Here is a 25,130-nt window from a genome sequence, read left to right as displayed (position 1 = left end):
TTAAGGATACCTTAGCCCATTTGCAGAAGTATTAAGGTCGAAAAAGTTTTCAACTTGAAAGTTTTTCGTCTTGTTTCCGCTTGCAAAACAGGACTAGGCCTTCTTCTAGGGCTATAGTCCCAAGTCTTTTGTCAATGATAAAGGTCTTTCCCTCAGATTTTTCTTGCTTAGAGACTCTGACTTTTATTAGACCTAGAGACCTGTCAAGGACCCCCTCTCGACCTTTGTGTCTGTAGGTTGTGAAGGAGTACGAGCGGAAGTGCGACGCGAGAGAGAGTGCGAGAAGAAGAGCACGACGATATTGTGAACTCGCTCTACTGTAATGTGTAGAGCATAGTGAGTTCTTATTAGGTTTTTACAAAAGAATATGTGTACATACCTGGAGGCCCGCCCACTTACCTGGGTGACCACATTGGGCTTCATACCCCAACAACCTCCCACTTAAAGTCCAATGTGGTACTTTAAGTGTGAGAGAAGCTACTATACAAGCTAATATACAAGAGATGTAGAGAAGTGATGTACTACCCTACACCTAACTGCTTGCGAAAATGCGCAAAGCTCTCTGAGGGAAGTCCTTTTGTAAGTAGATCAGCAGGATTTTCTGTGGTGTGAACTTTGACAAGCTGAAGTTGCTTATCCTCGAGCATTTCCCTGATGAAATGATACTTCACATCCACATGCTTTGTCTTTGAGTGATAAACTGGATTGCGAGCCAATTGTATAGCACTTTGACTATCACAATATAACACAGGCATCTCTTCTCTGATTCCCAAATCTGTTACTAGTCGATTAAGCCAAATTGATTCTTTGCATGCCTCTGATGCTGCAACATATTCAGCCTCTGTAGTAGACTGAGTAACACAATCTTGTAATCTAGAACGCCATGATACTGCTCCACCAGCCAATGTAAAGACATACCCTGACGTAGACCTTCGGTTGTCTAAGTCACCTGCATAATCTGAGTCTGTAAAACCCTTTACACTTAGCTCCTGACTCCCATAGCATATACGCATACTCTTTGTAGCTTTCAGGTATCTCAATATTCCTTTCACTGTCTCCCAATGTTTCTTGCCTGGGTTTGACATGTATCGACTTACTACTCCCACTGCAAATGCAATGTCTGGGCGAGTAGCAATCATTGCATACATCAAACTACCCACTGCAGACGCATATGGAATCTTATCCATTTCAGCGTGTTCTTCCTCAGACACAGGACAATCTTGTTTGCTAAGTTTCACATATGGTGGCAATGGAACACTCAGTGCCTTTCCCTTCTCCATATTGAAACGTTGCAAAACCTTGTCAATATACTATGTTTGAGATAACCAAATCAACTTCTTTGATCTGTCTCTCTCAATGCGCATACCAAGTATATGACTTGCCTCACCCATGTCTTTCATGTCAAACGATTTTGCCATCTTTGACTTGAAAGCTGAAATTTCTTCCAAGTGCTTGCCAGCAATCAATATGTCATCCACATACAAAATAAGGATCAGCCAACTACCATCCTTAGCCTTCTTTGTATATAGACAGTGATCAAACTCACTACGTTTGTAGCCTTGAGAAAGCATAAACTTGTGGAATTTATGGTACCATGCCCTCGGTGATTGTTTTAAGCCATAAAGACTCTTTAACAGCTGGCATACCCAATCTTCCTTGCCTTTCTCAACAAACCCTTCTGGCTGCTGCATGTAAATTTCCACATCTAAATCACCATGCAAGAACGCTGTCTTGACATCCATTTGGTGCAACACCAAATCTAATATGGCAACCAATGCAAGAAAGCATCTCAATGTAGTCATCTTGACCACCGGAGAGAAGACTTCATCAAAGTCAATGCCTTGTTCTTGCTTAAAGCCCTTGGCAACAAGCCTTGCTTTGTACTTTGGCTGACTATCATGAGCGGTGATCTTATACCTGTAAACCCATTTACAAGGTAGAGCCTTTTTGCCCTGTGGTAATTTAACTAGCTTCCATGTCTTGTTTTTATGCAGAGCTGTCATCTCTGACTGCATGGCCAATTGCCAATTCCCGGAGTCCTTCATTTGCACTGCTTCCTTGTAACATGAAGGCTCATTGCAATCAGTCAACATGACATAGTTCATAGATGGAACAAACCTATCAGGAGGTCGCGTGACACGTCCTGATCTACGCACAATAGGTGGCTCAGGCTCAGCCACAACCTGTGGTTCCACTCTATCCTGTCCTTGCTCCTCTTGAGCCCTGACATTTTGTCTTGCACGTGCAGGTCCATCTTCTTGGAAGACAACTCTTCTAATCTCCTCAACCCTCTCTGGTTTAGAATGATATTTGGATTCATTAAAGTGAACATCATTGCTGCGGACAACCTTTCTGGATTCGGGATCCCAAAGTCTGTACCCCATCTCACCAGAATTACCATAGCCTAGAAAGATGCACTTTCTACTCTTTGGCTCAAGTTTGTTCCTAAATTCCTTTGGAACGTGAGTATATGCCTCACAGCCAAAGACTCTGAGATGCTTGTATGAGGGCATTTTGCCTGACCATACCATCTCTGGCACGGAATCCTTCTGCAAAACCTTGCTAGGAGATCTATTTACAAGATGAACAGCTGTTGATACAGCTTCAGCCCAAAACCCATTTGGCAGTTGTGCATTAGACAACATACTTCTGACCTTCTCTTGTATGGTCCTATTCATCCTCTCAGCAACACCATTTTGAGGAGGATTGTAAGGAGCAGTAAGTTCACGTTTTATACCTTTTGACTCACAAAAGTCCTGAAAGGCCTTTGAAACATACTCTCCACCATTGTCAGTGCGTAAGCATTTAAGCTTCTTGCCACTCTGATTCTCCACAAGTGTCACAAACGTTTTGAAAACACTAAACGCTTCATCCTTGTGCTTGAGAAAGTAAACCCATACTTTCCTCGAGTAATTATCTATAAATGTCATAAAGTAAGAAGCTTCCCCTAGAGATAGGTTAGGCATAGGTCCACACAAATCACTATGAACAAGTGCCAACTGTGTATCTCTTCTACTGCTTCTATGCTTATGTGGCTGCTGTGTTTGCTTACCATACAGACAATGTTCACAGAATTCAAAATCATTAAATGAAAAGCCAGGCAAATAACCAGAACGAGACAATATTTCCATTCCCTTCTTGGACATATGTCCTAACCGGCTATGCCACAAAGAAACGTTCGGCTGCTCGGTTACATTGATTACATTTTTAGAGACATTTGATACATAAATCATGTAAAGTCCTCCAGACTTTACTCCATGTGCTACTGTCATAGAACCCTTGGATATCTTCCACATGTTCTGTCCAAAAGTGGTGACGTAGCCAGCATCATCAAGTAAACCTGTGCTGATCAAGCTCTTTGTAATTGCGGGAACATGTCTCACATTCTTCAGCGTGAAAGAAGAGCCATTCTGAAACTTCAATTGAACATCTCCAACACCTAAGATCTCACATGTCTGCCCATTGCCTAGCCGAACATGATCTTTAGTGGTCACATAAGAGGTAAACCACTCCTTGTTTGGAGACACATGAAGTGATGCCCCTGAGTCTATAATCCAGTCACTCAGTGCATTTCCATCCAGATGCTGTAAGAAGAGCTGAGTCCATTGTATTCTTCAAGAAGTAGATGTCTCCTGACACTAGACTGTCATCTTCTGCAACAGTGTTTGTCACATTTATTTCTTGAATCTTCACTGAGGACTTGTTCTTCTCACCATGGTCTTCAGCTTTCTCTTTGCCTTTTTCTGCTTTCCATTCTCTGCAGTCTCTTTTCATGTGACCCTTCTTGCCACAATGGTAGCATTCTATGTCACTCTTACCTTTAGCACTGCGGGACTTGCTACGAGACTGATTCCTCTTTCCACCTTTGTACTTTTCTTTGGTCCTTCCCCTGACAACTAAGGCTGTTCCTTTGCCTTTGTCCATTGTCTTTCTATTGGTTTCTTCAGTAAGCAGACTTCCTTCTACACCTGCTATGTTCAAACCATCTGGAGGTGCAGAATTACTCAAAGCTGTGCGAAAAGTGTCCCAACTTTCCGGCAATGTAATCAACAGGAACATAGCTCTAACAGGTTCATCAAACTTGACACCTTGAGCTGACAACTGACTATAGATTGTGTTGAATTCATTCAGATGATTGGACATAGGTGTCCCTTCTTTCATCTTCAAGTCAACAAGCTTCTTAAGCCAGTATACCTGTGAAGCTGCACTCTGCTTCTCATAAAGATCACTCAGCTTTAACCATGCTTGATAAGCCGACATCTCGTCTGCTACATTGAAGTAAACGCTTTCTGCCAAAGTCAGCATAATGGTAGAAAGTGCCAATTCATCCATTTCGCTCCATTCATCTTCGTCCATATCTTCTGGTTTTATCCCCTTGAGCTTTATAGGTTTTATCTACTTCTTTTGTACCAACACGTACCAAATCTGCTTCTTCCACAATGGGAAATTGGTTCCATCCAGCTTCTTGATATTGTAAAGAGCAGTGTCCTGTGATCTAGCCATAGCTACGCTTCACAGTAGTTTACTTTTCTGGGAGAAATTCGGCAGAGTTTCCCCTGTAAACTGACCTCTGAACCAATATCAACCTGTCAAATGAACCAAGAAAGCTTCAGATTCTACAGAAATTTTGGCAGAGTCTCCTTCGTAAAATGGCTCTGGTGTACTAAAAACAGACCAAAAAACAGCTCAAAAAACACTGTCTCTCTGACACTGTAAGCTGCGGGTAAGCCTGTCGTGCATCTGTATTGTCTCTCACTGTCTTGTCACTGTCGTGTAAGCATAGACTGTGACAATGCCTCAACGGCAGTAAAGCAAAGATGCAATCCCAACTGTCTAACTCACAGTCAATACATCCTAGCTACCTATCTAAGGGTGCTTGAGGGATCGCTCCAAGACCTGTATCACCGAAAGGATCTCAACATTCGAGAATCCCCCAGCTCAATAAAACCTCACTCGACCCTCAACAAAGGCTGCAGTAAATTTGACCGTACATAGACTTCCCACAAAGTCATACATCCACAAATTTCCCACTGTATGCTGTAACCGCTGCGGCGGTTGTTTGCTGCATGACTCACAGCCAGCAAACCCTCAACAGACATACATCATCTCTGACAATATATCCCATGTGGAAGTACCTGCAATGTCAGGATGAAATCTGGAATATCAAGCAGCAAACACAAGCTACCTGATGAACTAGTGGATGTCGCCTACAGTCTGTGTGTAGATGCGTCCGTGTCGTATGTGACACGCCTCCAAGAACTGTGAGCCGTCCTTCGATGTGTAGACAGCCACAAATCAACACTCTGGGAGTGTCGATATCCTCAGCACCTGCAGTCTTAGGTTGAAAAACCCCAAATTTGCAGAGTCGGATCTGCACCCGTCGAGACCACGTAGTCGAAAATGGCTTGTGCAGACCTTTGTCGAAGCCGAACGGTGGTCGAGATGACCTCAGAATGAAATTCTGACAACACAGAGCCTTTCGGGCTTTCCCACGAGATTTGGGGCCGTGTCTACGCCTGTCGAATTTCACTCCAATCTGAGTTGGTGACTCTAGCCTCCTGCAGTGCTGCCCCGAGCCTCGATCTGAGCTCTGATACCAGTTGAAGGAGTACAAGCGGAAGTGCGACGCGAGAGAGAGTGCGAGAAGAAGAGCACGACGATATGGTGAACTCGCTCTACTGTAATGTGTAGAGCATAGTGAGTTCTTATTAGGTTTTTACAAAAGAATATGTGTACATACCTGGCGGCTCGCCCACTTACCTGGGCGACCACATTGGGCTTTATACCCCAACAGGTTGGGGACCTCTCACTCCCAAGGCCGCATACGCTTTGGTCAGTCTAGTCTCTGCTGCTCTCTTCAAAGAAAACTTTGGCCAATAAAGACTACTCCAAGATAAGTAAATGTAGGTGCTGATCCATTGCGGTGTGGTGTAAAACACCATAACCTTGGTTTTACCAAGGTTTATGTAATGCATCCAAGTGTCGCTACATATCCTCTGGTGAGTTAGAGATCAATACAATATCGTCAACATATAACAACAATGGAATCCATGTCCGTGTCAGCTGGGTATCTCTGTCACCTTCTCTGTCAATGTAATCAGAAACCTCATCTATATAGATACCAAATAGAGTAGGAGACAATGGACAATCTTGTTTCACTCCAATAGTGGGGTAAACTAAATTAGATATCCTTTCTGGAGTGTGTACATGTCCCACCACTGATCTGTATAGAGCCATGATCCCCCAAATCAACTCAATGGGCACTCCCATCTCCTGTAGTTTGCGCATCAATCTGGCCTTGGGCACCATGTCAAATGCTTTGCAGAAATTCACAAAGCTACAATAAATCCGTCTCCCATGTGCCCTACCCTCCTCAATGATGGCTCTGAGTGTCAGAATATGGTCAAGAGTGGAGAAGCCTCTCCTAAAACCGGCATGTCCTGCTGCTCGTATGCCCTCACTCTTTGCCCATTTGCTCAATTGCTGCTCAAGGATAGATGCATACAACCGTGCCAATGTGTGTCCAATCATAATAGTACGGTAGTTTCCAGGCTCCGTAGGATCATCTGCCTTGAAGATAGGCACAATAGTAGACATTCTCCAAGTCTCAGGTAGACCCTCATACATGACACGATTGAAGAGAACTGCAAGAACCTCTGCTAGCATATCTCTAGCATGTATAAAGTGCTTTGCTACTAGACCATCATGATCATATGCCCTCCTGGTCCTCATCCTGTCAATGGTCCTCTTTACCATCTCAATGATAAAGAAGGTACTCCTAGATGGGCATGCTTCAAGAGGATCTTCAGTCCATCTTTGAAGAATAGTGTTCCTCTCCTTCCTCCACTCTTCCACTTCATTTCTCCATTCTCTCATTTCCTTCTCTATTGCCGACATCCTCTTCACTGTCCGCATGAAAGAGGCTTTGTGGGCGGCCGACAAGGGATGCGTCTTCTTACATGTGGAAGAAGCCGTTGGCATTTTTCCAATGCTTCCCATGAGAGAGAGAGAGAGAGAGAGAGAGAGAGAGAGAGAGAGAGAGAGAGAGAGAGAGAGAGAGAGAGAGAGAGAAGCTCTAAAACAGCAAAAAATTACAAGAAACACTTGTAAAACCTTAAAAAACAGCAAGAAATAGTGGGAAAACCCTAAAATACAGTATAAACCAGTTTCGAAACCCTAAAAAACTGCAAGAAACAGTGATGAAACCCTAAAAAACAGTGATAAAACCCCAAAAAACAGTTTAAAAAAAATTTGAACTCTATATATAGCAAAAAGTAGTGAGGAAACAGCCAAAAAGCAATTTGGAAACCCTAAAAACAGTGAGAGACCCTTGAGAGAGAGAGAGAGAGAGAGAGAGATGGAATGTTATATTAGCGTCTTCAAAAGGCCAAAGTGACCTATGAGACCAAAAAGTTACAATGTGGTGGATCTGATACAAAGTCTGAGTAACAAAATGAAAATACTATAGAATCCTAAGCTCCTAGACGTGAGCTAAGCAGCTAGCTGGGTTTGTGTAGGATATGAGTAGGGGGTGAATTGAGTGGGGGGCTAAGACAACACAGTGTGGGTGTATCCTCAGAAAGAGCTAAATGAGAGAAGATCCAACATCGATGACTGACAGATCTCATCAATCTCCTCCATGGTCAGTAGTCTGACCGAGCGTCGTGCATGTCGGACCAAAGTGATGTGAATCCTCTGATGCAGCCTCCGTTGATGTTGTGTAGTCCTCCGCACTCGTGGGCGTTTGGATTTCCGTAGCTCGGTTGCTTGGTCGATCAGTGTGCCAAGATGAAATGAAATGTTATATTAACGTCTTCTAAAGGCCAAAATAACCTATGAGACCAAGAGTTACATCATGATGAATTTAATACAAGGTCTCGATAAACAGAGAGGAACTCTCTAAACAGAAACACTACTAGAGGTGTATAAGGTGGGTATCAAGAGCTTGAGAGGTACATATATAAAAAAGGAGAGAGAGAGAGAGAGAGAGAGAGAGAGAGAGAGGAGAAGAAGAGAATTTTAACGTTGTAGGAAACTATCCCGAGAGAGAGAGAGAGAGAGAGAGAGAGAGAGAGAGAGAGAGAGAGAGAGGTTCCAATGGGCACTGGGCTAACATGTCTAACCCCGACCACTGCATAGCAGCTTACCAGATAAGGAGACTACTAGAGCTGTATAAGGTGGGTACCAAGAGCCTGAGAGGTACATATACAAAAGGAGGGAGAGAGGCGGAGAGACAGAAGGGGGGGGGGGGGGGGGGGGGGGGGGGGGGGGGGGGACTTGAAGTTGGCTATCCGAGATTCTTTGGTGGAGTTTTCGGCCTCCTCTTGATGTCAAGGTGGTCTTTTTCTGCTTCAGCTCTCTGCTACTTTCTTCCCTTACTAGGTTGCTCCTAGCTTTTGTTGTATCACCATCGTTTGTAACTTTGCATCACTGGTAGTTTTTCCCCTATGGGTTTGTAATCATTGGATATCCCAGGGGTTTTTTCACTATCAGATCCGTTATGTGTGTATGCCTATGTATTGATGTAATGCCTTTGGGCTTGTAATTTTGATTAGGTAATACGAAAGGGTACCAAGCCCCACATTTTTTTCTTTTTCTTTTTTTATTTTTGAGAGAGAGAGAGAGAGAGAGAGAGAGAGAGAGAGAGAGAGAGAGATGAAATGAAACAAAATGTTATATTACATATCTTCAAAAAGGCAAAATGACCTATGAGACCAAACTGATACAATTCTGTAATGAAGTAAAAAAGAAGCTAAAATGAACATCAGTGTCCAAGGATGTCCGGCATCGGGCGCTATCCGAGGATGTATTGCATCGGTCACTGAAGAATATCATCAATGTCGCGCCGGTAAATAGTCATACTGGACGTCTCCCATGCCGTGCTAGAATAGTCCAATTCCTCTGAGGGAGCCTCCGTCGATGTCGTGGTGACCCTCGTAGACATGGGCGTCTATTTCTCCCAAGCTCAATGGCTGTGTCAGTCATTATACCTCTGGTATAGGTGGACTTTGAAGTCTGTTGTGAAGCTTGCTCATTTGACTGTTGAGTCTTTGCTCTGAAGAAATCACAGGCACATGCGCACGTGCTCTCATACTTTTTTTTATAGTAAGATCATTTGATTTACTAATGGGAAACCTCAGAATGAGGAAAATTCATGAAAAACATTACATGCGGTAAATCCGAAACAGTCAAAGTAGAGCTCATAGTGAAGAGGGGAGAGCTCATCCAAATCCTGAGCAAATTTAAGAGACTGTCGAAGGGAGGTTTTGAAACGGAACACATAATCCACCTGAACTTGCTGAAACATGAGATAATTACGCGCTTTCCAAAATCTCCAAAGCACCGAGAATCTACCCAATCGAAAAAGTATGCATAGGACCGAAGCAGCGGTGGAAGCACGCCAAACATCAAGAAATATCGGCCAAAATGTATCCAAGGAAAACGGTTGCGAAGACATGTAGAGATGTAATCCACAAACCATTGCATGTGAGAACAAAACCACAATAAATGTGGAATATTCTCAATAGCGGCACCACAACAAACGCATCACGAGGTGGCCAATCCTCCTTAAGTGAAGAAAATTTACTAGTTGGGAGAACCCCAAGAATACATCTCCACATGAATTATCGCTCTCAAGGGAAGCTTAGCATGCCCCATTTTCATAACTTCCACCATGTAGTACCTTTATCCATATGCCATACCTTATTGTAGTGTTCCTCTAGCCAGGAAGATGACTGCAAATGGCAATATACCTTTTTTGCAGATAAAGAGAGGATCGAGGATCCTGCATAATGCCAATCACAAAGTCGATCTTGAGCGACGAGCGACAAAATGGGAGATCTAGAATCCACAATCTCTTTGATGATTTGCCATGTGTGTCTGTAATGAATTCCAAGACCAAAAGTTAGAGCAGCTTGTCGAAACGAGAGTACATTCCCATTAGCATCTATAGCATCCGTCAATGCCTTTCTGGGAAAGAAAATAGGCATGTCTTGGAGACCGTTGATCAAAAGCCAAACTCCAATTTAAACTCTCAAGTTTGAGCGAATTGCCACTCGCATCATCTCTACCATGCCATGACAACTGCTTTGTGGCATCTACTGTCCCTTGGAATCGTAGCTTCAAATTTTCTAAAAACTACATCCCAATAAGGAAGGCTGCCAATGACTAGAGGCAAGTGTAGAAACTGCATGAGAGCACAAAAAAGCCAACATCAGTGTCCATGGCTGTTTTTGTTCCACCAGTACCAATAACAACGTGGCCTTCCTTGCAATAACATGAGAACACAAATGTAAGATATTCAAACCACCACACTTTTTTGGAGTGCATAATTTGTCCATAGCAAGCAGTCGCAACCCTTTCTTATGAAAGCAAGTAGACCAAAAATGATCCAAAATCCGAAACATGAAAACACGAAGACGACGAGTTGGCCAATGCAACAATGGCAGGAAAAATTGCATATATGCCATCAAGATGGACTGCACTATTCTGAGTCGTACATGTAATGGCCAAGTAGACAATTTCCATTACTGTAGTTTGGATCTAATTTTATACTCAACCCAATCCAAACATTTGGCATTGTTCACCGACCAAGCCAAAGGATATCCAGGATGCCACAATAGCTGATAAGGCTTCACTATCTCACTTGGCCATAATATAGAATGCCAATCCATTTGATGCAATGGCAAAAGCTTAGATTTTCTGAAGTTAACATGAAGATGAGCAGCCAACCCATAAATGTGCCAAGGCATCGATGATACAACGAACATCATCCAAACGATTTCTAGGCCTGAACATAGAATCATCAGCATACGCTTGGGCAACAAAATGATTGCGAGAAGGTATTTCTAATCCATGCAAATGATCGGATGCCGGCAAGGAGTCCAAGTAAAGCAATAGAGGATGATTGGCAATAGCATAGAGCATGGCACTTAAAGGGCATCCTTGCCTGACTAAACACCCAAGATCCCATAACTCTGTAAGCTCACCATCAATTATTCCAGAAGATTGACTATGTTCATAAAGAAAGTAGACCACATGACGCATCTTCAATCCAAAACCCAAGCTTGCCATAATCTGTGCAATGAAATAGAATCCACCATGGCCTTTCCATCTCCAATCTCAGTGGATGGCATATGAGGCTGCCAAACATTGGCCATATATCAAGGCCATTAAAGACCATCTCTCGAAAACTCTCAAATGTCCCTTTCCCCATGATGACCAGTTTGGTGGCTATTTCTTGGTACAAAATGAGTATGTACCAGTGGGAAATAACATGTGGCAATGTATTGAGCTATGTAGCCCTCAAGATATCTGAACCCACATATATCATGCCATTTCATCTCTCCACTACCTCAATAATAGGATGCAAATCCTCCTTTTAAAGTACTAAAACATCCCCAAAGCCATTCTTACCCAAAGACAACCTTGCCTGCTTCCTGCAAGTGGACTTCTGACTCTAACCCAAAACTCTAGGCAGTGTATCATCGTCTGGCTGGTGTCTCTAGCTAGAAAATGATGTCCGTCTCCTTGAATGTATCCTCGAACATCCCAGCACCAAATCTAAGAACCCCATTAAAGTTCCACACCGCGAGATTTAAAGGTCCCAAAGAAGACAGGAGGAAAAGCGTAAGGAAAAAGAAAAAAGACATCCCTGTCAGCACTGAATAACTCACGTGGTAAGAGTGGAAGCACATCTTTACGCCAGCAACTCTGCACTGAACACCTTTATGAACGAACTCCCAAGACCTTCAGTTGGCTGAAACAGTCCATACTAAAGAGGATTGGTCTGCCAAGTTTACTCTTAAGATTTTTAACAAGATTATGCATGGTGTGGTTGCCTGCTGTCCATCAAACCTTATATCTGTCAATGTTGGCAATTATGCAGTGGTTTGAAGATTGTGATGAGACAGTACATGAAACTTGCTACAAAGCTTTGAATGCTATGCAACAACGCTATGGATGTAAGGTGGGTGAGGTGATACAGTTACATGCTTGTCAAATGTAACTTTCAGTCTTTGAGTCAACAACTTCCTTATGATGATGAAAGGTGGTTGAGGTGACTCTGCCAGAAATTGAGGAGATGCGACTAGGACATTATATCACCATCGGCTCAGAGTGCTGGACCTCACTTGGACTCGACTACAATAAATGGTATTGGAAATCTTCTCAAGGAAAACAGCGTTTGTTTAAAGTTGGAAATATTGCTGTGCTGACGAGTGTTTAATGTCCACACAGGGGACGACAAGTGTCTGCTTTTGATACTCGCGTCTCATTTGCCGTCTACTCATGTTTCACCAATCGTGAGTTCCTTGCGGCACAGAGATTAAGGTAAGTTTTTTTGTCCTCGTCCTTCTGAGGCTATTCATGGTTTACCAATATGATTCCTTCACATCACAGAGATGAAGGTAAGGGGTTTGCAACTTATCTTTCATAGCTGGTGGTATCCAAGGAATTTGTTGTGCACATGCATACTGAAGGCATTGCGAAATATGCTTAAAGACTTTTGCGCCATTTTGATCTCAGGCATAGGCAAATGCACTTTCACATGGAGATTTTCAAAAAGGCTGATATCCTAGTGACTCCAACATCAGGGTAAACAAGACGCTCGATAATGCTTAGTTTTCATTTTTCCCTCAATTATTTATATTTAAATATTGGAAATTGAGCTTGACACAATGTAGTGTGCCATTAGGTGTACTGCACAACCAATTCCAGAAGCTGCCCTAAAAGTAGGGGAGCTAAACTATGTTGTAGGAGGTAATGCACCATCTGTTAACATTTCTGAGATTTGGGAGTTCCCTAGCATATTTCAGTGGCTTAAGATGCAACAAAATTTCAATTCTCATCTGTGCTTCATGTATGTGGTCAGCAAAGATGATGCATTACCAGATTGCTGCCAACTTTCTTGGTCTGCCTGCAATCACAATACCGGTATAAGCTGACAGCCACCATAGACTATGATTTAGTGGCATGTTATCATGCTTCAGTGTCTCAAAGTTTTATGTATTTATCGAAATTATACAGGTTGGCTATGATGCTGATGGTCTGCCAATTGGACTACAGCTGCTTGGCCCACCATGGTCGGAGGCTACATTGTTGAGGGTAGCGTATGCAATCGAGGTACAGTGGCTTTGTACTTTAGTGTTGAATTGTGACATAATGTGGTGTGTTGACATAGGAGTTGAGCCCCAAATTGAAGAGCCATAAATAATTTAATTTGATAAAATGTTTTTTGGTGCATTTGCCGATAGATTTATTTTGGAAAAATTACCAAAATACCCCTATACCAATATTGGATGGATTGCTTTAATTTCTACGTATTAAATCCTTTTTCATGTTTGACAAAATTTGTCAAATATGAGGGACATCTTGGGATTATCCTTAAGGGGCATTTTGCTAATTTCCCATTTATTTTATTGGAGAAGACTACAGTGTTACAACTAGACAATTTGGTATTGTGCAGAGCTTGTGTGTTACGAAGCGGCCTGAGATCTTCTACGACTTGCTTGCATAAAACAGCACAAAGTATAACTTTCAGCTTGCAGAAGGCTTCATTATTGTTGTACCATAACTTATGGATATGCTCCCATTGGAGCAGGCATTTTTTACTTTGGGGGGCTGAATAAAACCTCTAAGGGCAGGCATTAGTCATTCATATGCATTTAGTATTCTGATCACAGGAAGATGCACCTGCTGATGAGAGCGAGTGCCAGTTATCACTCCTCATGCTTTGGGCTTCCTTAACAATGTAAATGCGTTCTTCATCTTTTTGCTGGGACTGTAAGGGCCTTGGTAAAGCATGGAACTTTTGGGAGCAATTTGGACCATTGGATAAAGCTTGTGAATTAGTGCCACATGGCAAGTGAATGACGGCGAACGTTTTGTTCTTCCTTTCTCTTGTAAGAGAGGCATTAACCTTTTGGCATTGCTCAAGATCTTTATATAAGGGTGTTTCCAACTAGTAACAATGGTGTCATTGATCTCTTCTCTTTGTAAAGCATTTTAAGGGATGAACCCGAGGTGGCTCTGGTGTGCCCACAAGTTGTTAACTGCATCCCATTAATCAGACTCTAGTGTCCCCTTAAGTAGTCATTTGACCATTTAGTTTGGTTATGAAATTAATAGATAGCTGGGTTATGAAATCTGATACCAGGTGCAACTTGTTAGAAGATTGGGTACATGTAATTTGTTTGGCTGACTTCTTTGGCCTCTGGCAGCTTCAAAATAATTCTCTTTGTATCTCTCATCTCACACACCTAATCTTTAGATACTCAGTAGACTCTTCACCAGTAGCTATCATCTTATTGTAGAGATAGGTGGCTGATATAAAGAGCAGTATTTGAAAGAATAGCCTTCATTTTCCATTTAAATCTGAGGTTCCCATTCAAGCAATGTTTCACTGGTAACAAAAGAGTAGTCTATATAGATAGATTTTATACCAAAAGGGTGTCCTAGAAATGAGGATAATTATGATGTTTCTAAAAGGACCACAAAAATTCTCCACTTATCCAATTCTTGACCTTAGAAGCGACTCCATCGAACTCTCCTGATAAGAGGTGTTTTTAGGTTTGTATGCACCCTAGGCTTGAATCAAGGGATTAAACAGAGGTAAAGTGTTTTTGGGGTTTTTCTTTTTTTTTTGGGGGGGAGGGGGGAGGGGGGAGAACACCCTTTATAATTATGTAGAGGTATAGGGAAGAAATAAAAAGCACCCTTTACAGTCATCTTGCTTTGGGATCAGTCCAGTGTTTGGGAGAAATGTGTTTTAGCAAATAATTGTGGTAATTCAAATTTCAGTGATATTGTTTCGGAGTAATAGGAAAAGGAGATATTTCATCCAAAATTTGAGCGAAAAAATTGTATAACATGTGAAAAAATAGCTCAAATTTTGACTTTGATCAAACTTTGCCATTTTTAAAAGATTTGATTAGCAGTGCCATGTGTCACTACCATGCATTTTTGTGTGTTGCAAAACACCACACTTCTTGTTACACGCTTAGAGCCGGATTTTGTTTTGCACCCAAATAAACATAACTCTAGGCTATGAGTTGGCCACATTGTGCAATTTCTTTGAAAGAGTTTTTTATTTGTTTCAAGAGATTTTTCTATCGGTTAAAAGGGAAGTGTATGGAGAACGTTGATCTATTGTCTTTATAAACCGGTTGAGAAAGGTTGAAACCGATCGTTCTTTCATATAAGTATTTTGATTGGATAGAAAAAAGGTTGTTTGTTGTAGTATTGTTGTGGAGCTTGAGCTTGGGGAATATCCATCCAAGGCTACCAAAGTTGATCACCTTTGATGACCAAGGCACCCCCTTTTGCATGATCACAAGGAATGAGGATTGTTGAAAATCGACACCCCTGGTGACAGTCAAAGGTTTTAAATCCTTTGAAGAATCTCATAGCCCAATATATGTAAGGGAGGCTCCAACAACCCACTTTGGGGCCAGCTTGATTGCAACCTGAAATGTCTCTTACATCAAGATCCCCATTTATTTAGGGAGGCATCATATACTCCATTATTTTTAGGGCTTTTTTTGACATGGCAGTCTCCTCCCCATATGAACTTCCTACAAACTTTCAAAAGAACTTACAAGTTTGAGTTACAAAATGGTTTGAGGACCATAATCTCCTTGCAAGAAACAAATGCATCCCAATATTCATTTAAAGTTTCAACCGAAAACTATAGTACTGCTACTTAGTTTATTGAAAGATGAAAGGCCATTGGAAATGTCTTTCCTAGTCTTGCAACCATTGGAACCCCCCCCCCCTTCTTTTGCGCGGCGTAATTGAATTCTTAATCCTTATTTTAAAATTAATTCTTTAGAAGGCTTTAGAGTAATTGAATTCTTTAACAATATCTTAGAATGATTTGATAAGTAAGCCCAACTCCAACATTATGTAAGTGTTCGCCAAAAGTGAAGAGGGATGAGGAATGTTTTGGAGAGCAAGGCATTTGTATCATCTGCAAATTGACACAAGCAGTAGGTTCGGATTTCCACTCAACTACCATCCAAAGGTTTGGAAGGGACAAAGTGAGACCTAGTTGCTTACGACAAAGGGAGAGTCTTCGTTGTATAATTTCTTCAGTGTCTTATGCATCTATTTTGTGGATCTATCACTCTTACATACCTACCACTCCCCCAAAAAGAAGTATGCTAGGAGCCTAGACTCTCCATTTAACTTGCTACTCTCTCAGTTAATAATATGAACTTGATTATATCTAAAGGAGATTTTGGAGCAAAAAAGGGGCCAAGTCATGATACAAACCTTTGGGGTGGAAGCCACTTCTTTTTAGAAGTGGATGAGGGATTTTTGAGTGTGATGCATTACAGTACCCTAAAAATTGAGTCGCATATTGGGAGAATGGAGTAGTGCTTTCCTCACAAATAGCTATTTCTAAAAGAAAGGCACGGGAATTGATGGAGATAATACCCTTGCTAGCACTTTCAAAAATGTAGCCAATAAGTTGGCCTTATCATTTATGGAACAAGCATCGAGCAACAAAAAACAAGTGAAGGAAAAAAGTTGTGAAATACTATATGTTCGGGCTGATAACTTACATCAATTGAGTAGAAATTGTTAGTAAATGATAGCTTGATTCTCTTGGTAAACATAATTTTGGATACATACATCCAAATAATATACTTCAATCCAATCTAGTTCCATTCATGGGCATATCATCTAAATATATCAACCAATATATACATATCTATTTCAAGCAAGTAGTGATGTTACAAGATGTAAATTTTTTAAAGTGGATTTCAAGTTAAACCATGAAAAAGCACATGATAAAAACAAAAAATGATAAGGAATTTTAAAAAATTAAGAAAGCAACTAAACAAAAAGTTTTTGCTTCAAATGTGCCGTAGCCATCAATATTTTGTAGTTTCTCTTCTTAAAGGGAGAGAGAGAGAGAGAGAGAGAGAGAGAGAGAGAGAGAGAGAGAGAGAGAGAGAGAGAGAGAGAGAGAGTGTGTGTTAAACGTTTACCACAATTGTTCAAACTACATATCTATTTGAAGTGGTTTTGTGTTGCTTAAAACGAATTAGTTAAAGTGGTTGAAGTGGTTTACCACACTACAGATCTATTTGAAGTGGTTTTGTGTTGCTTAAATCAAATTCAATTATAAACTCAGTCACACGTCAATGCAACCCAAGAATTCTACAAGACATGTAGCATATATGCTTGTAAGAAATATAAGCACATATTATGCAGCTTGCTCTTTTAGATTCCCCATGAATACATCTAGGAAACCCACACCTTGAAAATTTTGAGAGGAGCAACAATTTCATAATCTTTACCATGTTCTTATGCCCTTTAAAGTGATTGATAGGCTTGCTTCTTCACCTCACAGCTTTGACAACATCAAACCACTGAGCACTCTTAAAGATATACCAAGCTATGTTAGTTTATGCCCTACAACCTTACAATATGGTGAAATCCATGTTGAAAGGGATACTAAGCACACAAAGAGTCCATTGTACACTATCATTTGATCTTATGAATGCGATCACATTGAAGCCACTATTCGCCTAAGGGCCACAAGGTTAACACCTTTCATGGACAACTTGAAGACTTTTGAACAAGGTTACACAACTTCTAACTAGAGGGAGATGACTAAACAATTGAGATTGAATGTTCACAAGTTCATTTATTAGAGACAATACCAACAAACTTTGAAACATTTCAAGAGCTCACCAAAGCACAAATGACTCCTATGTGTTTTACCTTGTCTTCTTAGGACAACTTACAAATCCAGCTCAAATATGATAAGATCTCCTTGATCCAAATGTTCTTTAATTTTCTTTTATAAGGTATTTCTTAGTTTCGAAGAGTCTTCTACTTCTTTGTAAACTAAAGTCCTAAAAAATGCAAAATACTTCTGTAATTTGGGCTCCAAAGTTAGTTAGGGTGTACAACATTGAACTAAACAAATGCATTGCCTCTTGCAGAGAGCCATCTTCACACGATATTTTACCTGCACCCATTGTGTAGGACATCCAATTAGTTTGTGATATGTTTCCATCGCCAACTACAACTAGTGAGTTCTCTTTCTCCACTAAACCCGAAAGACCAAGGCATCCAAAACCATGAAGGCCATCTTAGCAGCAGAACAAGTTGCAAAGGAAGAATAGCCTATAGCCATCTCTTACAAGCCACAAGTAAGTATGTGTTCAAGGATGAAGAAAAACAGTTGCTAAAAAATTGGGGTATCCCACAAGGATACCTATAGCATGGTAGTTATAGAGCATGTAGTAGGCACATTTAACCCTGGCACAGTGACAATCACCATCAATGAAAGGCAAATTCAAACTACCCTACCATCAAAAACCTAAAGCATGTACAATTGATGAGATCGATAGATTTCTAATGGAACACATGATCTAAAGACAAAGAGGAAATCAAGAGGGCAAGGTATTCTAGTATGAGGCATGGAACATAAAGCAGCTTGTAAATTTGCAACTGAAGCCCTAAGTTTGAAGAACAATCTAACATATGTGTTTGAGAAGGTGTTCGGGATGTTGCTTGCCAAAGCTCTGAATAAGGACTACCCCATCAATCTGAGTTTGATTGTATAAAACAATGTTCAAGAAGGTATTCGGGATGCCGCTTACCAGAGCTCTGAATAAAGACTACCCCATCAATCTGAGTTTGATTCTATATAATTATCTGGTAGCTTAAATAGCTAAGGTTGAAATCCAACATCTATTCAAAGCATAATACATCTGATAGTTTTTCTACTAGACCACCTCTGTGACAACGCATCCCAGAATTGTTGCACTAGCACCAAAGCCAAAAGAATCAGTAGAGTAGGTTGATTAGACACTAGCACTGATAAGACCTGAGAGGCAGCCAAAAGCAGTCTACAACAACATTTGAGAAGCATGCTCTGGGAAACAGACCAGGCAAGCTCATTTGAACAACCTATTATAAAATAGAAATTGTCAAAAGAGTATTGGGACTAGCCAAAAGTTGAGGTGAAGAAACCCTTAGAAACATCTGAAGATAAATAGGCTACATGAACAATTGAACTAGCAGATGGGACATCAAATAGCAAGGTCATAGTACCCCCACCAGGTACAACTCTAGAGATATCCATTGAGTTGTACAAAGAACCCCCTAAGCTAGTAAGGATTAAGTCACCATGAAACTTGAACAATAAAATACCAGCACCTACATGGCCCATGCCACTACAACAACCATGACAGGTTGCAAGCACTTCAAAACCAACCTCTTGTGGGAAAATTGCAAATGGACACTTCACTTAGACTACCCTTTACCTTACTGTGTTCCAGTGCTAACCTTTGATAGTGATAAGAAGGATGTGGACTCCATCATAGATGGCTACATAGGCACTATCCAAATGGGCTAGAACACTATCATCAGTGTCATGTCCCAGATGATAGAGGCCCAGAGAAATTGCGAGACCATGGAACTAGCCTAGTTATGGCAACAACTGGCACAAGAGATCAAGAATATAGATGAGTGGAAGTATGAACTTGTGAAGCTCCAAAATGCTCTCATGGAGGAATAAGAAAACAACAAACAATACAAACAGACCATCCAAAAAATGAAGCAAGAGCATGAAGAAATGGAACTCATCAATTCCAATCTAAAGGCTGGGAAGAGGAATCTCAAAGAGTTAAAGCAGAAGATTGATGAGCATAAATCAACATTAGACCAAAAGCAAGTAGCGATTGACAATCTAAAAGAGGCAAATAGTGTGATGAAGCAATTAATATTGTGGATAGGTGTATCTTTCAGTCTCTGGTAGATATCATTGAGTCTGAATGAAATATAAGTTTGAATGTGGAAGAGTTACAAAACCTAGTAGAGAATATAGAAAGTGATTTGCAGGAATCAACTTTCAAATACACTAACGCATTGGAAAATCAAGACACTGACAAGGGTTCAGATGAGGAGTATGATACTATAAAGTCAAATTTAGAATCTAATTGAAAGCCAAAATGATGATGACCCCGATGCTCTAGATCAAAGGCGAGCATCTAGTCAGGTTGAGAAGACACCGACCAATCTCAGTAGCAACCTGCCAGACTTCATATAATCAACCAGATTAGACACCAAGCAACTAGCTTGATCAAACATAGGATACATAGCAGATCGGAGGCACGAAGAATCATCTTGCTCTAGTACATAGGGATAAAGGGAAAGCTTTTTAGATAGATGAAGATCCATACACCACCTCCACAGTATCCAATCAAATTCTAAGTCTGAACAAAAGGCTAAGCAAGAAAAAAATATCCACATCCACGATTATCTAAAGATGATGATGGTTACTCATATTTGGAGAGATTTGAAAAGCTATTCATTACAGCTCAAAGAATGGTAGCCAAAAGGAAAGCCCAAAAATATAATGATGGAGAAGAATGTGAGTTGCCTTCCCACCTAATGCCATTCAAGTGCTGGAAAGAATTCCAGAATATGTGATTCCCCAAGCAGATGTAGACGGAATCCCTCAATTGAGGAAAATGACCACTATGAATGTGTAGAGTCTAGGAATTCACATGAAGATGCTATTTGGGAATAGACCGACTTATAAGTGCATGAAAGATGTCAAAAATGAGATCAAGGTGACACTGTAGAATATGAAAATTGGTCTAGAAAATACTTGATCTAGGGCAGCTATTATCTCTTAGAGAATAATGCATCAAGCATCAAAGGCAATGCTTTTGGTTAGGATTGTTTGGAAAATGATGAAGTAGTCATGGACCATATAAAAGATGTTCCAAACTCACCTATGCTAATGTAAGCCCTACCCATGCATGAATTTGAACTACCCAATGATCTACCCGGTTTACAATGAGCCTGCATACAAGATAACATATATTTAGATACTAAACCATCTGTGAGACTAGATTGAGCATACCAATGCTCTGTGGGTATCTCGAAAATCAATGCTCGATGACATTGAAAAGAAATTTTTGAGCTGAAAGATGGCCTAGTAAACTTCAAAGAAATGGTGACTTAGTGGAAGGACCAACTAGGGCAGTTGGTGAAGTATGACCTCCTTCAATTGCCTGCTCAAGCATCAAAAACTCCAAAGAAGGATTTTCCCAACAAGACCAGTCGTGAACCCCAGTTTAGAAAAATGTTTGAGATTATCTTTAAAGTCAAAATCAAGGTGAATCAGCTGCCTCTATGGATGACAACTGCCTCAATCTATCGCAAACTGGCCAGAGCAAGGTTGACCAAGGGCAAAGAAAACTATGTATGATCATGATACAAAGCAATGGCACTAGCTCACACCCTATGATGTAGAGATGCTAACTAAAAGAAAGAAGAAAATGGACTAGGAGGCTAGATATAGACTTATTATGAAGGAGAATGCAACTACCCAGATGCCCCAAAATTAGATGGTGACCAACAAGCATGGAATAATCAAAGTTATGGACCACCAATGCTATTTTCTCATAAGACACTTGATCAAGTTTAGAGGCCAGTAGTGAAGAAGGCACTTGATAAGAGGAAAGGCAAATAGAAAAGATGAAACCCTCATATCTAAATATTTCATTATGAAAAATTTTAAGAAAAGGGAGGAGGAATGTAAATGGTGGGATCAGTCCCTTGTCTATAGGTTGATGCTTTCAAAAGTCACTACCAGTAGCTAGATGCCATGCAGAGGTAGCATTCTCATACCGTACGATTGTGCTACAAGACATAACCCAATGCCCATGCCTATAAATAGGACCTATTCATGTCATTTTGGGTCCTCTAGATTCTTTTCGACATAACTTCTTCTAGTTTCTTGACTCTTGTATCTCGTACCCTAGAGATCAGGAGAGTTCACCAGTGCTGGTCAGTAGTATCATTTGACCTCTATAACCCAAAATCCAATTACGTGTGTAGCCATTTGTATACTCAATCTGAATCTGAATGACTTTTTGAGTTGTCTTCATTCAGTTTCTCATAATGTGAGTTGTCTTTTTCATTTTAGTCCAAACTCTGATGTCAAGTCGTATGAAGTCTTAGTCTATCATTTGGTCATTTGCAGTCTAAAGTCTCTCATCTAGTCATCAGGAGTCATGTGAAGTCAGAGTCTCTCATTTGGTCATTGGGTCATGTAAACGAATTTAATTACTATGAGCCCAACTTTGGAATAGCTGTCAAGCAATCTAGCTCATTCCAACCAACATCATTGCTTCTTCCTCGTAGAGTTTCAAGAAACTTTTGAAATGATTATCATTTAACCATGGTGACTACCAACCCAAATTGTCTTCACCATATCATTCTAATAAGAATTTTGAAATGCTTCCTAGTTGAGCTTTGTGAATACCAGCCTGCAAACCTCTTCACCATAGCATTTGAAATATTTGAAATGCCATTTGGCCCTAGTGACAAATCATTTTGAAATGCTCCTTGACCTTTTTCATTTTTAGCAAAAATCTATAGTATGTGAGCAATGTGTTCACTTCAAAAACTTTTCCCCATAGAAAAACTCTTAATTACAAAAGTCTCACCTCAAAAAAAAAATCGACATAGAAGAACTGTTGATTGCAAAAAGTCCTTCACCATACTAACTTCATGAAGCATTTTCAACTTTTGAAAAGCAAGTTGTTAGTAGGGGTAACAGCTTGTAAAAAATGTTTCAAAATCTAACAAAATGCATTTTTGCATATCTCAAAATGAGTACTTTTGAAACGTGATTTATCTCTCTTTACCTTGATTGTGTAATACCAATTTTTGGAATGCAACAAGGGGAGGCATGCCACTTGGCATTTGTTTATTTGATGGAGGCATCAATAGGCTGTACGCAATGCCACTATAGGCCAATGGAGCTAATTTTGTGAAGTGAAAATTTAGGCAAAGCTAAGTCTGGAGCGTAATTCTGGAGCTCACAATTATTGCATATAGCAGAAGAGAGAGTCCAAACAATGAAGGAGAAGGAAGGACATTGGGTTTATTGTGCATGAATTTGGAACAAGTTTAAGCTAAAAGGAGGTGTGTGGGGCATATGTAGGAGAAAATTGCAGAGCTTCCTAAGATGGATGGCATCTTGGGGTATCCAAATCAGTGACGGCCTTGAGATTGTGGAGAGTGTGAACAATGGTATTTCCTGTGGTGAGTTTGGGGTGCCATTGTTTTTATACTAACTTATATGCCTACATGACCTTCAGGACAACAAGGATTGCACAAAACTTGGACAATGCACAGTTAGGGGGAGGCCTTGGCTTGGTAGTTGCCCTCATGTATGAAAGCAGTCATGGTGAGGAATCCTCATGGTTCCCTTACCTGAACCTACTAACTTTGCATTGTGGGTATTTTCCCATTGTTTGTGAGTGTGGAGAGATAGATGCCCTTCTGTTGGGCATAGAGCTTCATTCGGTTGTCATGGAAGATAGGAGACTTATGGAAGAAGATTGGAGAGAATGCATTTGGTCACTAAGTGAGGTGTATTCAAATGAATTCCCTAAGGAACATTTCACCCCGGAGAAATATTTTTCTACCAAGACATTAGTAGCGCGCACGTACACACACACACATACACACACAGAGCTATGCCGCAGACAAAGGAGCTTCTTTTTCATGCAGTTATAATTGTGTGTGTGTGTGTGTGTGTGTGTGTGTGTGTGTGTGTGTGTGTGTGTGTGTGTGTGTGTGTGTGTGAGAGAGAGAGAGAGAGAGAGAGAGAGAGAGAGAGAGAGAGAGAGAGAGAGAGAGAGATTGTTGACAACTATTGCCTCAAGAAACAGATCCTGGAGGCAATGAGAGAGTGCATGTGTGCATCCCACTAACTACGATTGATGCCTTAAAGAAACGAAGCACTAGAGGCATGACGTGCACATGGAAGGCTACCACACACCACAAATGTAGGAACAAAGTACACTTATTCAAGCTCACATTGATAGACGCCTTTGGCACATCGAATCGTGATAAGAGGCACACTGCCTTTACCTCAACAATCTCCCACTTAAAGGCAAATGTGTCAATAAGTGGTGCTACTATAGGACCTAGTATATTGTACATGAGGTGTAAGGAGGAATCTTGTCTCAACCTATGCCCACTAGCTCTCTGAGTCGATGCATGTTGCAATATAGGCTCTAGCTGTGTGCAAAAGCATACATCCCTGCTAGAATCAACATGCATACCCTCTGCTCCATGATGCATCATGCTAGTGTGAGTCATTGTACGACTAACAATCCTAACTACAAATGCTCCCACTGCAGTTGCTATGTCACGTCTTGACATTAGAGGTCATACATGAGAGTCCCTAAGGTTGATAGCAAATGCATAATCTCTACAAACATATTCGTGGCAGCAATGCCATGTGCAGTGACCTCTACCAATCTATATGTAGTAGGTGTCTCAATACTCACTACATAACCACCATGACTAGTCACACATGGAAGTGTCAATCTTGACTCCATGATAGTCTTCACTCCCTCATTGTCCATAGGGATTGTATCCACATGTCCCAGCATCACCATATCCGCCTCTAGCATGAGAATATATAAAAACTCCATGTCGCTCATCTCCGTGGTTGGAGGCATCTCTATCCTAAGAGCATCAAGCCAGTGTGTCTCGTTGGAGCATGATCGCTCTAACTCTGTAGCAATAGACACGTTGTGCACAAAAATCTAGAGATCCGTAAAAGAGTCTCGTCTTATCTCTCACTGACATGTTTGCAGCATAATTGAGACTATGCCGTCTTGAGGGAATCTTGTACCTCAAATACAAGCATAGGGTAGACCAAGCCACTTTGTAGCAACAGACACATCATGCACAAAAATCTAGAGATCTATGAAAGAGACTCAGCTCATCTTCCGCTTACGTGTTTGCAATATTATTGAGACTATGATGTCTCGTACCTTAAATACAAGCATAGGGTAGACCAAGAAACTTTGGGCTCCCTGTGAACTCACTAGCAATCTGCAATGCATCTGAAAAGACTGCTCTCTAAGCAATACCTAACATCCACTGTCTCTCAACAATCTCACCTAGATCGGGGATGGGAACGGAGCGAGCTTTTTTAGGACTTTCCTTTAGTGTTCTATGAAAATGCTTCCTTAAGAGTCTAGTGAAGAGGCCTTTTAGGAGGGAGATTTTTTTCTTATTATTTTATTTCAAGAGGGCCTCAAAAAATACAATAATTAGCTTTTGAAAAA

At 40.9% G+C, this 25,130-nt stretch overlaps 1 protein-coding gene across 2 annotated transcripts in view; it reads left to right on the top strand.

Moving 5' to 3' along the window:
- Window positions 1-13,986, top strand: part of LOC147439914 (fatty acid amide hydrolase-like) — an 80,651-nt gene extending 66,665 nt beyond the window's left edge. For both annotated transcript variants that reach the window (XM_086485644.1, XM_086485645.1), the window contains exons 13-20: window positions 11,888-11,968; window positions 12,050-12,153; window positions 12,238-12,330; window positions 12,526-12,594; window positions 12,695-12,759; window positions 12,872-12,933; window positions 13,027-13,122; window positions 13,466-13,986. In XM_086485644.1, coding sequence (XP_086341770.1) covers window positions 11,888-11,968; window positions 12,050-12,153; window positions 12,238-12,330; window positions 12,526-12,594; window positions 12,695-12,759; window positions 12,872-12,933; window positions 13,027-13,122; window positions 13,466-13,516 — 621 coding nt within the window. In that variant the 3' untranslated portion in view covers window positions 13,517-13,986. The remainder of the gene's footprint in view (window positions 1-11,887; window positions 11,969-12,049; window positions 12,154-12,237; window positions 12,331-12,525; window positions 12,595-12,694; window positions 12,760-12,871; window positions 12,934-13,026; window positions 13,123-13,465) is intronic.
- Window positions 13,987-25,130: the final 11,144 nt, after the last annotated feature.

Source organism: Adiantum capillus-veneris, chromosome 16 (assembly GCF_014529385.1).
Source record: "Adiantum capillus-veneris isolate H3 chromosome 16, ASM1452938v2, whole genome shotgun sequence".
Classification (NCBI taxonomy): Eukaryota; Viridiplantae; Streptophyta; class Polypodiopsida; order Polypodiales; family Pteridaceae; genus Adiantum; species Adiantum capillus-veneris.
This window is presented reverse-complemented; position numbering and strand designations above follow the sequence as displayed.